The sequence below is a fragment of the Martes martes genome (genome assembly GCF_963455335.1).
Source record: "Martes martes genome assembly, chromosome: 1".
NCBI classification, from domain to species: Eukaryota; Metazoa; Chordata; class Mammalia; order Carnivora; family Mustelidae; genus Martes; species Martes martes.
In genome coordinates this window covers 3,718,366-3,730,885 of record NC_137888.1, presented here as the reverse complement: position 1 = coordinate 3,730,885, position 12,520 = coordinate 3,718,366, and the positions used below count along the sequence as shown (strand labels likewise).

The 12,520-nt window shown below is 58.7% G+C and overlaps 1 protein-coding gene across 1 annotated transcript in view; it reads right to left on the bottom strand.

Annotated features, from left to right (window-relative positions):
* Window positions 1-11,190, bottom strand: part of PRDM15 (PR/SET domain 15) — a 61,470-nt gene extending 50,280 nt beyond the window's left edge. Inside the window, exon 1 of the mRNA XM_080818769.1 lies at window positions 11,075-11,190. Coding sequence (XP_080674895.1) covers window positions 11,075-11,077 — 3 coding nt within the window. The 5' untranslated portion in view covers window positions 11,078-11,190. The remainder of the gene's footprint in view (window positions 1-11,074) is intronic.
* Between the last annotated feature and the right edge of the window lie 1,330 nt (window positions 11,191-12,520).

The window sequence follows — 12,520 nt, the reverse complement described above, 5'->3', positions numbered from 1 at the left end:
CCTGCCTCCAGGCCTCGCACATGCTCTTCCCTGTGCCTGGAACCTCCCCCGGGCTCTGCCGTGGGCTCACTCCTACTCATGCTTCACATCTGAGTTTAATTGGCACATCTTTGGGGAAGGGTTTCCTGGTCTACCTGTCCAAATTAAGGCCTTGTAACACTTTCTAAAAGCACCCTGCAATTTTCCCTCACCGCACTTTGACCACTGTAATCACTTCCGTGTGTCATTTATCCAGTGACCCTACAGGACCCACAGGGCAAGAGTCATCGATCAGCCTTGTTGGGCCCCTCTCGGGCCAGGCCCAGGGTGGGATGGCACGTGTTGACAGAGCCGTCTGCTCCTCCGTGTATGTCCCTGCACGCACCCCCCACCCCCAGCTGAGGACTGAAGTCCCCTCCTGGGGTTCGTCCTGCCTCCCCAGTTTGCTTCCCCTGGAGACCCCCCACCCCGTGCAAGCCCCACTCCTTCAACACAGAGCCCAGGCTCACCCTCCAGATACCTCCCTCCCCATCGACTCCTCTCCCTGCCGAATCCCAACACGAAGTTGACCTTCTTTTTAAACAGTTGTCTCAAGTTGTCATAGATCATGGCCAATGTCTATGGGTTGTTTGTTTTTTATGCAGATTTCCAACAGAACCTTGATCTTGATCTTTCTACTCTCTCCCTTTTCAAATTCTTACATCCCTTGTGCGCCACACGCCATCAACAGTAAGCCTCGATATCTTTCCACTGGGCTCCTCGGTACGGCCAGATAATTAAGAGTTGGTCGGAAGGCTTCAAATGCCTCATTTGTCAAACTTAGGACGGGAACTTCAGAAATTGGGGTAGATCAGTGGGGAGACCCGGAAGAGACTCCCCACGTTCCCATCCAAAGGGACCATAAATGCTTATCCCACTTCCTCAGTATTTCCAGAGCACCTGCTCGTGCAAGGCTCGGCCACCCGCCGCCCAGGACCCAGGGCCTGCCTGCTCTGTTCCCCCACGCAGGCCGGCCGCAAGGCCCTTCCCCTGTGCACCGTCTGGGGGCGGCGGCGCGGGCCTGGACTTGCTTTCCCGGGGCTCCTGCCTTCCCCCTTCCCTCTCCCTCGGACGCTGACCCTCTTTGAAGGGTTTCCAGCTCCACGCACTTGAGAGAAAGTCTGAACAGAAAATCTGTGTTAGCGAAGAAAGCTTGCAAACTGCGATGCCGTCACAGGAAATGGCAGCTTTTCAGGACGGTAGCCGGTGCCCGTGAGAACACTCCATCAGCTCACACAGGGCCGCATCTGTCTCTTGCCCCAGTATCCACAGGCACCCGCCGGCGCCGCGTGGTGAAGCTCTGCTTTGTCTGAGCAGCAGAACAGGTACGAGCCTTCTCTCCAGCCACCACATACGACCGGGCAGGCGCACCCCGCAGCCCGCCGGGAGGAAACTTGGAAGGGCCACGTGTGGGACCCGGGCTTGGCCAAACAAACGGATCCTCGCCCTCCGCTTCCGGGGACAGGGCTCCTGCCCCCCAGGGAAACCCCACGCACGCTGTCCTCAGTACAAAGGGGGAAAGGTCTGAGCAAGGTGCACCTGCTTCCCCTGGGGTTACCAGGCAGCTCCACCCCACCCAGGTCAATCACAAGGTCACAATCCGTCTGGGACCCAAGCCCGGCTGCAGGAGAGCACCAAGCCAGCCACATCTCTCCAGTGATGGCCACTGGTCACCCGAGGGGCCCGAGCCTGGCTGTCTCCGGCAGGTGGGGAGGGGACCAGAGTTCATTTCCATGGTGACAAATGTTCACCAGTCGGAACTCAGATGCGGGGAAGACGTCCCACCACTGCCCAACACTCAGAAAGCCCAGACGCCTCATCGGGCTACTCTGAGTTTTGCAGGAATCTTCTATAAGGACACAGCACGGCTCTACGGAACCCCCGCCATCCGGAGGCGTCTACTCGCCCTTAGGGAAACACCGGCCTGGAGAGGAGAGAAGCAGCACAGGCCACACAACTCAAATTTCCTCAGGAAAACAGGTGTGGACACTTTTTACAAAGATTACTTTGTGCGAGTTTGACTACTGGAGACCCCTCTTGCAGGTGGGATCCTACAGAACGTGTCCTTTTGTATCTGGCCTGTGTCACTTGGCTCGACGTCCTCCAGGCCCTCCAGCGGGGCAGCGGGGGTCAGAATGCCCCTCTTCCTGCGGCCTGGGCACCCCTCCCCCGCGCGGACCGGCCACAGGGCGCATAGCCCTTCACCCGCCGTCGGACACGGGGGTCTCCACCCCTCGGCTATTGCGAATGATGCTGCCGTGAACGTGGGGTACAAGCACCTCTCGGAGTCCTCGCTTCCGCCCGTCCGGGTGTGGACCTGGACACGTAACTCTGGATCGCAGGGGACTCTGTTTCATGGGCTGAGGACTCGCCACACGGCGCCCACAGTGGCTGGGTCACCGTCCGTCCCCACCCGCGCTTCCCAAGGCTTCCCGCTGCCCCGCGTCCCCCCAACACCTGCTATTCTGCTCATTTGTTTTTATAGTCGCCATCCTGGGGGGTAGGAGGTGGAGAAAAGATCATCTTTTAATGGGACCTGCAAAAGCACCGATTCAGAAAAAGCAACCCGGGTGGAAATATTGCACAACGAACACATCACAACCTTAAAACGCAGGCAGCTAAAAATAACTCCGAGAAGAGGCGTTTTCAGGGCGGCCGGTGACGTAAGTGTGAAATGAAGATTCTCTCTGGTTTCTTGGCCTGGCAGGGCCTTCCCTGCCCCTCCCGGGACCATCTATGTGACAGGCGACAGGGGGAGGGTTCCAGGAGCGAGAGGAGCGAGGCGATGGCGCACCGCGAGTCCGTTCCCGGCTGGGACGATTGACAGGATCCACCCTAGCCGCACCCTCCAACGCAAGTCTCGGGTGAGCCACACGCACAACGTGCTGGGAGCTGTTTGTGTTACATTCGGAAACAATTATAGAATCACAGGAAATTTCCAAAAGAGCACAGAGAGGCCCCAAATACCCTCCACGCGCTCTTCCCCGACGGTCCGGCTTATGTAACGACGGGCGACGGCACGGTTCCCCCGCGGCCACGGCGCGGAGTGCCTCTGTGTCACTCCGTGCACCACCACCACAACCGCAGCCCTGGGTGGCCTCCCCCACCATCCAGGGGCAGGAGGACTGCTCCATCTGGAGAGGACCTTGCCAATGGCCCCTCAATGTCACCCCCCACTCCAGCCACCCCTAACCCCCAGCCACCTCGAAGCCAGGCTCCACCTCTGACACGCTGTCATTTCAAGGATGTCGTACGGACAGAATCGTGCATGACAAGACCTTCGGACACTGGCTTTTTTTTCCTCAGCAAAATGCCCCAGAGGTCCATCCAGGTTGTCACAGGGATCGGGGCATCCCTGTTCGGAGCTGTAATACTCTGCTGTGAAACGGTTGGTTTAATCACTCCCGTGCCGGGGGACGCCCCGGCTTTCCCTGACTTGAGGCTTTTGCTTATAACGCAGCTGTGAACAAGCGTGCATGGCTTTGTGTGGACTCGGCTGTCACCTCTCTGGGATCCATGCCCTGGAGTGCGAGGGGTCAGGCCAGGTCGCCGACAAGGGCATGCTCCGTTGACTAAGAAGCTGTCACAGTGTTTGAGAGGCCCAGCGTCTCCGCGTCCTCACCAGCATCTGGGGTTGCCATCAGGTCTGATCGTAGCCGCTCTCACAGACGGACACTGGCATCTCCCTGGGGCTTCCCTTCGCACGTCCCTAATGGCGAAGGTCACCGGACTCTTTCTCGTGGCCACTTGCCATCTGTAAACCCTCATCCCTAAGTGTCCCCCACGTCCTTTGCCATTTTCTCAGACTGCCTGGGGTTTTTTTCCCTGTTGTATCTCGAGGGTCCCCACATATCTAGCCCCTCTGTCAGAAACGTGGCTCCCAAGCATTTTCTCCCCGCCTGCAGCTCTGCTCGGGATCCTCCCAACGGGGTCTTGGCAGAACGAAGGTTTTTCACGTGATCAAGCCCCACTCACCGATCTGCGCTTCTGTGGGTTATGTTTCTGGTGTCCTGTCTAGGACCCGTGTGCTGAGCCCTGGCTCCCCAAATTTCCTCCGAGCTTTCTCGGGAGAGTGTTACACTTTCACACGTTAAGCTGCATTCTCCCATTTGAGTTAATGTCTGTGTATGATGGGACGCCGAGGGCCATTGTGCCCACAGACGAGCAGTGGGGAACGCTTCTGCGCCTCTGCCCAGAACCAGCTGGCCCTACTCGTGCGGCAGGCCCTACTCTGCCTTCTCTCTCCTGTTCCGACGCCCACTGCGGTGTCTGTCCCCGGCCAGCACCAGGCTCGGCAGACTGCAGGCAAGGCCGGCGGAAGGACCATGGTTTTGGAGTAAGTCCTACAACGCAGTGGACTGTTTGCTCTCACTTTATTCTCCTTTGAGATGGTTTAAGCCATGCTCGTCCCTTGACCTTCTATACAAACTTTTAGAACAACCATGCCTTTACCTGCATCAAGTCTTGCTGGAATTCACACATGTAATTTTGGTAACATTTTAGTTAACAGAATATAATCAAAATATTATCATTTCAACATGTAATTAATATAAAAATAATTAATGATTTTTTTCCATACGTATACCCTATCTTCACTCAGATCAGCCATTTCAAGTGCTCAGCCCTGGTCTAGAGGCTCAGGGAACGTTTTTTAAGCAAGAAGGACGTTTTCCACTGGGCCCGTGTGCCGTAAAATATTAAAAGCTTTAAGGGAAAAAATAATGAAAAGAGAAAAGCAAACAAACGAGCTATCTTGACAAACGTGTGCTGCAGAATGTTCCTGAAAGATGGTCTTGGGTGGGGTGTGGACCCCCGGGAAGTAGCAGGTGGGTAGAGAGGAATTCTGTGGCCAGTAAATTGGTGAGACATTGCAGATTCTCAATCTGGAGTCCTGATTCACAACGGCACCGTAAAGGCCCTGAGAAGTCCTGTAATAAAAACCTGCTGGAAAGTGTTTAGCCCAGCAGTGTCTGAACTTATCTGGGCAAGTACACTTGTGCACACGTTGTTTCATGAACAAGAGAACCACAGCCCAGAGCACAGACTGGGTGTGCCAGCGCAAGGGAAGGGGCTGGTCCTGCTGTAGGGCACAGGCACCAGGGACCAGGGTGTGAATCTGGCTCTGCCCTGTTCTGGACGTCAGACACCTCCGTATTAGCTATTTCCTCTCCGGGGGCCTCAGTTTCCTCATTTGCACAATGATTCCCCCTCCAGCCTGCACAGGTACGGTTTTGAAATTCTAGCTCATCGTGACAATCCCATAAAACAGTAGCTCCCTAGCACTTTCCATGGGCACAACCCCATGCCCCCCATGACTCTGCCATCTGTTTATCGGGAACAAGCCTTCGGTGTCAGAGAGAAGCAGCACCATACAGCAGTCACGCCTGGTTGCTTAGTTCAAACCCATGAACTTGACATTGACGATTCTGTGAACTGGTTATAATCTCCAGTGCTTTCTAACCTTGTCTCCCATCACATGTGACTCTGCTCCAGCCCAGTGCCATGACTGCCCACACCCCAGAGTTTTCATTTCTGGACCTTCCCAGAGCCTCCCTCACCCGCCCTCCCGCCAGCCCCACTGCCTCACCTCGCCTCTGTCTGGTCTCGGTGCATCTCCCCCTCCCTCCCGTGCGGCGTGCATGCTCTCTCTGGGCGGACACCGTTTTTAAAGCCCCAGGCTGCCACTGTTCACGCCCATGCCCCTCTCTCCCACCACCGTGACGCCACCAGGAGGACCAAGTTTGAGTGCCACAGGCCACTGCTCGGCCGCACGCAGCCTGGGGCTCAGTGACCACTCGGGGAATGTTTCGCTGCCTGGAGACTAATTCCCAAGAACCGCTTCACCCACCCGCTGGTTCCCACTCCAGAATCTGCAGGCTGACGGGGGCTCTCGAAAGCAGACGTGGGAAGCCAGTCCCTCTCTGTGTGTCTATGAGGGATGGACACGGAACACGGGCCTCTGCTGTGGCCACGGGACCTTATCAGCAGCCTCCTGACTTCAGGATGGCCCCTGGCCCCCCAACAGGTACCGTGTCTCCAGATCCGGGACCCGGGACGTGGGAACAGGAGGGCCCCCCGGGGGGGGCGTGGCACATACCCAGGTGACCTGCGGGAAGAAAACTGTCCCCCACCTAGCTCAAGCCACCTCTCAGGGCGGGGCCCTTGGATGATGGAGCAGCTGGACCTCTCATTCCCACGACTTTCTCTTTTTCTCATCCTAGGTCACTTTCCCCTCTACTAAAGTGAATAGTTACAGGGCGCCTGGGGGGGCTGGGTGGGTCAGGCGTCCGACTCTTAATCTCGGCTCAGCTCACGATCTCAGGGTTGTGGTATTGAGGGCCCTGCGCTGGGCTCTGCGCTCAGGCGGGAATCTGCTAGAGATTGTCTCGCCCCTCCACCCCTCTCCCGCTCGCTTGCGCGCTCTCGCTCTCTCTCTCTCTCTGGAATAAATAAATCTTAAAAAAAAAAAAGTGAACAGCTACAAACTATACACCCACCATGGAAGCCAAGAGACAACCGCTCTGCCTGGTTTCCTACGGCGACTCCCAGGCCGGCTTCTCTCCTGTCTTCCTGCCACATCTGCCTCTGCGTCTGGGAAGGACAGGCTTCTGCTGAGGCCCCGGACGGCTCCCTCTGGGGCTGCACCCTTAGTTCTCACGGCGGCCCACTCTGTCCCCCTCCCAGCATCCCCGACGTCGTCTTGGTTAAATCAGTGTGTGTAATATTATGACTCTGAAAATACTACTACTGCTTGCTCAAGCAAATTTATTACTCATACACTTCCAGTGTGACCTGTAGGAAGGTAATGATTTACTTTTTCATATTTTCTTAGTTCTTATTATCTGCACGCACTCTGTCGCGGGATACGTAGGTTAGACTTTGTTGTTTTGTGTCGGTCATGTTGTGCGTGAGGACCTGGTGCACTGGTTCCCCTGGGTGTTGTGTGAGTGTGGACGTGTGTGTGTGCTGGCGTGTCGGTCTCATGTTACGTGTAGCTCTGGTTGTGTGTTGAGGGCGGAGGTCTTGTGTCTGTAGGTGTTGTGTTTTGCTGTTGTGGGCAGGCCTTGGGTTGTGTGAAGATCTGGTTGTGCGGGCTGGTGTATAGACCTCATGTCATCTGTGTGTAGACGGTGTCGCGTGGGGCTCGTGCCGCGTGGTGGTCTCACAGCATGTGTACGTGTGCGGACGCTGCTGATGGCCAAGGCGCTGGGGCCAGGTGCCCATGGCCACACCCCCGCGCCCTGCCACGGGTCCTCCCTGCGCTGTCCGTCTGTCCGCCCTGGGGTCAAGCCCTGGCCGGGGTGCAGGGGGCCCACCCGCCCCGGAGGCCGGACACAGGCTGGGGCCGGGCGCGTCCCTCCGTGGTGCCCGGGCTCGGGTGGTGAGCAGCTCCGGACTCCTGGGCGCCCTTGCCTCTATCCCCGGGTCCCCTCTCTCCATCTGGGGCACGCGTCCCTGCGGTCTCCTTGGAGGGCTGCGCGAGAGGCCCATCTTTTGAGAAGACTTGCCGTGTCTGCAGATGTCTTCCTTCACGCCTCCAACGACCGCTGGTCTGCGGGGCCGCGGTCCTGTCCACTCAGGCCGGGAAGGCGGGACGTCCAGCACCACAGGGGAGGGGGGACACCGTCCCCGCCAGCCAGCCTCTGCCTCCAGAAACTTGCAGACCTTCTGTCTCCCTCCACTGCCCTCGCGCGTCCCAGCCTGCTTCGGGCTGAGCGCTGGTCCCCCCGCCCCCGCCTGCAGATCTTCCCGCGTTCCTTCTTTTACAGCGTCTCCTGTTTTCTCTCCCCAAGCCCCTTCGTTTCATTGGAGACGACGTCTGTATCTCTGACGTGCACGTCTGGTTCTTTAAGAGGATTTCTGAGCAATGGGGAGAGACAGAGGTCTACACTCTGCCCCCCTAAAAATGGAAACCAAGGTAGTATGGTCCTTCTTGTGCCGATCAGAGCCCCCCCCCCGCCGGTTTCTATGCAGGCGGCCGACACTTTCCAGCGGGGCCCCCGTGGGAGCTTTGGTGATGAAAAGACCCTCAGGCATTCTCAGCAGGAGGTGGGGAAGCACCGGGGCCACAGTGCGGGCCAGGAAGTCAGGCGTGCCGGGGAGAGGGACCCCCGGGACGCACGGAGACCGAGAACACAGAATCAATGAGCGGGATGGACGCGGCCGGCTCAGAACCAGGCCTCTGCCAACCTCGGGGCTGACATGGTGCTGAAGTCACACCTGTGTTTCGGGTCACGATGGGACACAAACATATTCTGAGTGCTCTAGCCTTACGCAAGGCGACATACATGGCCTGCTCCTCCTGTAAGAGTCCTTGTCCTGCGGGGACAGTCCCCTGAGGGGACTCCTTGTCGTCCTGTCCCCAGAGCGCAAGTGGGCAGTACAGTCCTGCTCCATCATCCCGCGCGGACCACGACAGGAGGACCCCGGACGCATGGAGACGGCGCCTCCCGCCGCATCAAGGGCAGACGGCTGTTGGACAGCAGAGTTCCGCGGACGCGAGCGATCCATCAAGGCTCACGGCTGTGAGCTGGAGACGCCGATCACGCGAAACATCAAAAATCAACCAAACAAAGCCAGTGACCCCCAGCACAGAGCAAGCAAAGAAAGGCATCATCTCGGGCGCCTGGGTGGCTCAGTGAATTAAGCCGCTGCCCTCGGCTCAGGTCATGATCTCAGGGTCCTGGGATCCAGTCCCGCATCGGGCTCTCTGCTCAGCAGGAAGCCTGCTTCCCCCTCTCTCTCTGCCTGCCTCTCTGCCTACTTGTGATCTCTGTCTGTCAAATAAATAAATAAAATCTTTAAAAAAAAAAAAAAAAAAGAAAGAAAAGAAAAAAAGAAAGGCATCTCGGAGAAATCCAAGTCTCGGTTTGATGGGAGTTCATGGAATTGCGACCTGAGGCCCCAGAAGGCTTGGGGGAGGGACCAGGGTTGGGTTTCTGTGGATTTGAGGAGGATGAGAGGCCTCAGCTGGGCCCCCACTGTGACCCAGAGCTGCCCCCCTGCGCCACTCCAAGGGCTCCTCGACACCCCAAATTCTCCACGGCCAGCTTGCAGCCTCTGTGACCCCTTGTTTCCTGTTCCAGAAACTCTCTCCGTCCTTCTGTCAAACGTCATCCAAAGGGCCCCTCCTCCGAGGCGCCCTCCTGCCCCCGCCCCAGGCCGGCCACGCCCCCTTTCCCCTGGGAGACCCAAGGCCACCTGCGCCCTCCTCAGGACCCACCTCTCTCTGCAGCAAGTTAGGGCCCTGGACCGTCCACAGGAGCCTCAACCAGAGCTCACTCAAAAATGTTTTCCTTACGTCAGTTCCCCCATGGCTCTCAAGCCCTCCCTCTAGAAACTCCCAGTCTCCCTTAGTTTCTCTGGGGGTGCCCTCCTGAGCTCCCCTCCCTTCCTGTCTCCTGTCTAAAGCCACCCCCGGTGGTGGGGGGGGGTAACCCAGGCTACCCCCGAGTCCCCTCTCCCTCCAGACCCAGCACCTACCCCACATCGCCTCCCATGCCCGTGTCCCCAGCCCAGACTCGGTCCACCCTCGGCCCCGGACCCCACCTGATGCCTGGTTCAGGCACCGCCGACCTCTCTGCTGACACTCCCTGCACGGGAGCTGATGGCTTGAACTGCTCGCCCCTAGCTTTAACAGCTGCAGGGGACATAATTTCCAGCATATTATAAATATTGGCTTCTTAAAATAAAACCGTTAGGTCACTCTTCTAAACACGTCTATTGGAATCGAGCACCACAGCGTGACATGCACAGCCATCTGTGGAGCTCTCCCTGCACCGGCGGGAAGTTCACGGCCCTTCCTCGTCTGAGATCTCCACGCCCCTCCCTGCCGACGCCAAACCCATGCTCCACCTTCCTGCCCGAGACCAGACCAGACGACGCCCACCCTGCAAGTATGCGCATCAGTTTATGCACATAAATCAAATCAGCGTTTAGGACCAGAGCGTGGGATCCCTTCTTCCGGGTGAGTTAGCACTGCAGTCACCAGAACCCCGCTGATCCGAGCAAAATGACAGCACACGTTCGATCAACTGTCCTCTAACGGCCTTGGTGAGGCAGAGAGGCCCTTCCCCAGCGGCTCACCTGTCACGGACACGCGCTCACAGCTGTTCCCACTCTCCGTCGCTGTCAACGAGAGCGCCGGGAGCCTCGTTCCGCAGACGAGTGACCGAGAGGGAGGTAACACGGCTGTGACCGCGGCGTCTCCCGCAGCCACTCATCAACGACCGCTGTGACCCCCCACGGGTCCCCACCAGCTCCACATCCGCTGAAAGCCTGAGGTCTCTTAGCCACCGTGAAGCCACGGCCCCCACACCCACACATCCGTTGTTTCCTGACGATTCTGCGCCCGGGGCCGAGGCCCAGCCCAGGAATGGCGATGGGGTTGCCCATCCCAGAGTCTCCCGGACTCTAAGTGGAAGGTCCTTCCTCGGGATCAGAGTGCGTAGGGGAGGTGAGGACCCAGACTCCAGGCCTGAGCAAGGGTCTCTGCCACCCCAGAGGGGTGGTTAGAAGATGCCACTGTCTGCAGGGCCCTGATTGCCTGGGGTCACCACTCCATCCTCCCCAGTCTCCACCCACCTGCCCCCTGCAGCTCCCCAACGGCCCCTCCGGTCACCCACCGCATATTTCCCAACCAAACCCACAGCACGGCCTCCCGGCTCTAGACAAAACTGTCCTGGTTCCTCCTTTGCCTCCTGCTTCCACCCTGTTTGTAATGGAATCTTGTCAGGCCCACTTTCCCCACGGGGCAGGGACGGGGTCATCGAGAAAAAGACACAGATCCTGTCCCACCCCTGCCCAAAGCCCGTCTGTGGCATCTGTGGGCACTCGGGATACACGCTGAACGGCTCACCCTTGGGCACACGAAGCTCGTTCCCCGCCAGGCCTCTGCACCTGCCACTCCCCTGCCCACGACACTCTCACCCCAGACATCTAGGGGGGCGCCTTGCGGCACTGATCTCAGCCCGCGTCCCCTGCTCAGACGGCATGTGTGGCCACCCCCACCCACGCCCCAGCTTTCACCCGCCTCCCGTCCCCTACGTGCTCTAACCATGCTCCACCGAACCGAGTTCGGGGTCGACTGTTTCCGGTCAATGCCGCCCTCCCACCAGAATATCAGATCCAAGAGACGGGGCCTTCTCCCCTGTTCTCTGCAGTGCCAGCACATGACAGGCCCACACTGAGCAAATATTTGTGGAACGAATGGCCAAAGGGACAAAAATGCACCCGTGAACTGTTGGAGGTGGGCGGGGGCCGGTGCAAGCCACCCCTTCCAAAAGCGACAAGGAGACTGGGAAAGCACGGAAGTCGTTGCTTAACCAACCTGCCCTCTGAAATCACGCGTTATCAGAAAAGGACCTCAAATCTCCCTTAAGTCTGCAAAATGGGAGGAGTGTTCTCTTCCTGGCGTTCTCCCCGGATAATGATATCAAAAGAATGATAATGAGAGGTTGATCTGAGGCAAACAGGGTTCTTTCTCAACTATAATTACTCCGAGGAAAGGTATTAGGCCTTGTAATTGGGGTTGATTTTTTAAATTTATTTATTTGTCTCCTGGGAAAGAATAACCGTCCTTTCTGCTTCCAAAATAGAAGAGACCATTATACCCTCTGCTGGGAACTTTTTCTGGCAGAAACATGAATCAGAGATGTCAACAGGGAGAAGTCAACGAAGGAGGCATTTTGCTGGGTCTCGCTTTCCACAGCCACACCACAGCCGTCCGTCTCAGCCGCTCCGCCTAAGGCCGAGACGTCAAGGAAATTGGGAGAAGCTGCGTGGACGATGGGAGAAGCTGCGTGAAGCGGGGAAACCGCGGACGATGGGAGAAGGTGCGGCTGGGAAACAAAGTATCCCGGGTGCTGTCCCGGGACTGGGACACTTGTCGCCGCAGCCGCTGCCCCCTGGCCTGTTAAGGGTTATCCGGGAAACCGGGTGCTTCCCTACTTTCATGCCCAAACGCGCTGGACCTGGTGCGTCCGGACTTCGTGCAAGGGGCTTAAGCGAAGGTGGTTTTGTGCGGGCGCCGCGGTCAGCGTCCCCGATGTCACGCTTGTTTCTACCATTTTAACGTGGGGGGGGGGGGTCGGGGCAATTTCCGCGCCTTTGCGGGGAGGAGCCCCCTCCGCGGCTTCAACAGCGTCGCAGAGGCGAGCCCCGAGCTGTGGGTACCGGCAGGTGCGTGTCCCCCGCGAGTCCACGCTGGCGCCCCACGCCCGACCCCCGCCGCGCACCTGTCCCTGTCGCGGAGGCCGCGTGGCCCGCGCCTCCGCCCGCGCCGGCCGGGCCTCACCTGGGCGGCCCGCAGCCCCCTCCCCGCGCAGCCGCGCCCCCCGGGTCACCGCGCACGGGCTCCACCCCCTTCCCCGGCCGCCCAGGGGGTGCAGGAGAGGGGGCGGGGCGGCCCGGGGGGCCGCGGGAGCCCCACCGCCCCGACCGCCGGGTCAGCGCTCCTGACCGCCGGGACGGGGCGCCGCGGGGCCGAGCCCGACGACGGGGA